The sequence below is a fragment of the Pteropus alecto genome, unplaced genomic scaffold (assembly GCF_000325575.1).
Source record: "Pteropus alecto unplaced genomic scaffold, ASM32557v1 scaffold67, whole genome shotgun sequence".
NCBI classification, from domain to species: Eukaryota; Metazoa; Chordata; class Mammalia; order Chiroptera; family Pteropodidae; genus Pteropus; species Pteropus alecto.
In genome coordinates, this window is record NW_006441061.1 from 8,963,034 (window position 1) to 8,966,715 (window position 3,682).

Sequence of the window (3,682 nt, forward strand, 5' to 3'; positions counted from 1 at the left end):
CCATCCGCGACCCCGCCCTGAGCGTCGGCCCCCCGCAGGCTCTTCCCCAGCCTCAGCATCACCACGGAGCTCACTCACCCCTCCAACATGCGGTTCATGCAGTTTCGCGCCAAGGACAGCTACTCTCTGGCTCTCTCCAAACTGGAAAAGGTGAGCGCCCCACCTGCTGAGCCCTGGGGTTCAGCGCCTGCGGGGAGTGGCTGGTGGGGCTGAAGAGAGCGAGGGCGCGGGAGGCCTGAGTCAGGGCTCTGCTCTCCCGTGAAGCTCTTGACTGTGTACCGCTCGCCTTGGGGGCCTGGCCGGGAGCAGACAGCACCCCCCAAGGCAGGCACAGGCCTGGCCACCTGTTGTGTCAGTGACGCTGCCACAGGTGACACCGTGACTTGCTTCTGCACAGACATGACCCCTGAACCTGGAAGGTGTCCGTTCTGTCAGCTGTCTGACAGGTGCACCTGTCACCCCGGGACAGAGGAGCAACTGGGGGTCAGAGAGGGAGGACCTGGCCTTAGGTCACATGGCCAGGCAGTGCAGAGCCAGGATCAGCTTTCTGCAACTCAGGGCTCTGAGAAAGCCTCCGCTGGGGTCGGCTGTGGAGTCCAGGGCACAGGGACCCACCAGGGGCTTGGGGACCGTCAGCCTCGCATACTTGCTGACCCAGGCCTGTCCCTCCCCTGGCCCTGCTCGAGCCAGTGGCGGCCGGGCCAGGCACTAGGGTGAGGGCCAGCTGGCCAGTCATCATGGTCAGGGACAGCCACCCTCTACTCTCTGTGAGCCCTGTGCCCCAGCCTGGGCCAAGTCCTCCTCAGGGAGTGACCTGCCACTTGCATGGCTGACCTCATGCCATATAAGGGTGACCCCAGAGCTGTTCCCCCCGAAGCTGGGCCTGGCCATCAACAGCAGACAGAAGGGGCAAACACTGGACTGTCACCCATGCTGAACCTGGTGGACGACGGAAGTGCCTCTGCCCAACCGAGACCGGGACACCCAGGGGACCAGAGGTGTGAAGGAAGCTGGCAGGTGGCCCCAGCCTGCAGAGACGACGGGAGCCCCGCCTGGCAGTGTGACCTGCCCGGCCGTCCAGGCTTGCCCTGCCCTCCAGGACCGCTGACCAGCCCTGTGGGCTTGGCCGCCAAGCGCTGAGAGCTGGAACTGTGGGAAGTCGAGTTCTGTCTAGATGCTGAAGCTGCTTCCAGATCTTGGAGGGTCCTCAGGGCCTGGAAGGTCCAGTCTCACTGGGGACGATGGGTGACATCCTGGCACTGGTCCGCCCGCATCACCTTCCCTCAGGCAGGCCGAGCTCCACGCTGGCCTCGTGCCCCACTGTCCCGGGAGGTGGATCAGCTTGGTGCACGCAGCACGCACTCCACTCACTGGTCCTTCCTGCAGAGGCGTCAGGCATCAGCACATGTGACCACGGGAGGCGGTCTCAAGAGGCACCCCTGGCTCCTCCAAGATCCCCCTGGGCCCTGGGGCTGGGGAGAGAGCCAGCAGAGCCGCGGGACGACACCTGCTCTCAGGACGTGGTCCAAGCTGACGGCACGCTGCCACCAGCAAGTGCCTGGCCCAGGGGAGGCCGGAGAGCTCTTGTCTTCTCGTGCCCTGGCCGGACTTGGCCTGGGGTCCCCTGAGGGTCTCTGCCATCCCAGGCATGTGTCAGCTCCAGATCCTTCAGACAGATGGCGCAATAAATGGTCATAGCTCCCCACAAGAACAGCTGGGAACGTTTCTTTAAAGCAGTTAACAGCGCCTGATTCCTCGAAAGTGCTCGTGTTTGGGGTAGATGTGTGTTCTAATTCCAACGGCACTGAGAAGCACAAAGGAGAAAGTGAAACCAACGTGCACGGTCACAGCGGCGTCCCCAGGCCGGGCACGGTGGCCGCGTGGGCAGGACCCTGCGGATCGGGGCAGGTGGGTGGCGCAGACGTCCTCACGTGCGTCTGCACCCGTTTAATGGAGAGCGGCAGCCTCCGGCCAGACAAGCCTGGTCGCAGACACGCTGGAGGCGGGGGCGTGGCGCCGTCGGCGTCTCCCGGGGCTCCTGCCGAGGAAGACGTCCAAAACCCAGACGTGAGAGAGGACGCACCCTCATCGTTCTGACGCCCCCTGCTGACTACGGTTCCCACCCTGTCCCGCTCTGCACGAAGCTCCCGGGCCCCTGGGTGAGGACGGGCTCGTCCATGTGTGTCCCTGCGTCTCGCTGTCGTTCGTAACCCTGATGCTAAGGTCACAGCTCTTGGGTCCCCCAGGGCCAGCTACGGAATCTGCCGGGCTTGTGCAGAGTGAACACGTGGGCCCTTGTCCCCAAGGCAGGGAGTCTTGGGGCGCTGACGCCCGTGTGCCTGGCGTGGGCCTTCTCGCTCCTAGCGTGTTCCGAGTGAGGGAAAGGGACAGTCTCATGATCCTGGGACGCTCACCGCTCAGCCTCGTCACGTGCTGTGAGTGCCCTAAGTGTCACGTGTGTCTCACTGGGACTCAGCATGGTCTTGGTCCCCATTCCTCAGTCACACACATCTCTTTACTGCAAGGAATGGTGGTGGCACGTGCCCCAAACTGTCGCAGTCCGTCCCCGCCCCCTCCCCGCTGAGTCCTGAGGGACTAGAAAAGGGTCCTCGGCCGCGTGGCCCGGTCGGCCGTGTCCTTCACACTGAGGGACGGTGCCACCGCAAGAAGCCGCGAGGGCCAGAAAGGCCACTGGGGGGCTCCCGGGCCGGTGTTTCTCTCCTTTGTGTGTTTGAAGTGGGAGGCGTGGCCTCTGTGCTATGGGGATAGTGTCCCCAAAGATGTCCTCATCCTAATTGCCAGAATTGGTACAGAATGAGGCGCGTGCCAAAGGGGACACTGCAGCTGGGGTTGCATTAAGGACCCTGAGATGAGAGACGACCCCGGGTCTCGGGCGGGGCCCAGCGTAGCCACCGGGGCCCTGGGAGCCCGGGAGAGGCCGCGAAGATGCTGGAGCGGCCCGGCACCGCGGGACGCGGTCGGCTTCCCAAACGGGAGGCAGGAAGCAAGGGCTCTCCCTGGGGCGGCTGAGGACTGCGAGGGCGTCCGCCCGCGACATCTCCGGCTGCTGAGTTGTGGCGGTTTGTTCCAGGGGCCACGGCGCATGCGCGCAGTGGGCTCGCCCCGTTCTGGGCCCCGCGGCGCGCGGAGCACGGACCGGGAGCCGCGGGGCCGCTCAGGGTTCTCTGGGTTCTGCTCGTCGCGCCCTCCACGTCCCGTCCGACTCACTTAAGCACAGCGGCCAGGCCGAAGTCGCTGAGACGGTTCAGGGGCCCAGGGGCCAACGGGAGCGTTAAACGGCGTGCCGGGCCCTGTGTGACCGCCCCGGTCACACGCCCCGGGCCCCGCGTCCCTCTCTCGCGAGCCCTGAATCCTTACACCTGAGCTCGGGCCTCAGCGTGTCCGGCGGGGACATGTGTCTGGTGGGGACACGCGGCCGGGTGCTCAGGCCTGGGGTCAGTTGTCTGCCGGTGCGTGAACTCGCACGCACGAGCGCGTGCTCGCATTTACACGCGCATGTGCACACATCGCATGTGCGCTCACAGCCCGCACACGCGTGCGCCGCGGCCCGTCTGAGCCCCGCTTTCCTGCAGAGGGAGCGGGAGAACGGATCCAACCTGGCCTTCATGTTCCGCCTGCCGTTCGCCGCCGGCCGCGTCTTCAGCATCAGCATGCTGGACAG

General features: G+C 65.4%; 1 protein-coding gene across 1 annotated transcript in view; it reads left to right on the forward strand.

Moving 5' to 3' along the window:
• Window positions 1-3,682, forward strand: part of KCNT1 (potassium sodium-activated channel subfamily T member 1) — a 59,102-nt gene that overhangs the window by 47,866 nt on the left and 7,554 nt on the right. The window contains 2 exon segments of the mRNA XM_015594140.2: window positions 39-150; window positions 3,594-3,680. Coding sequence (XP_015449626.1) covers window positions 39-150; window positions 3,594-3,680 — 199 coding nt within the window.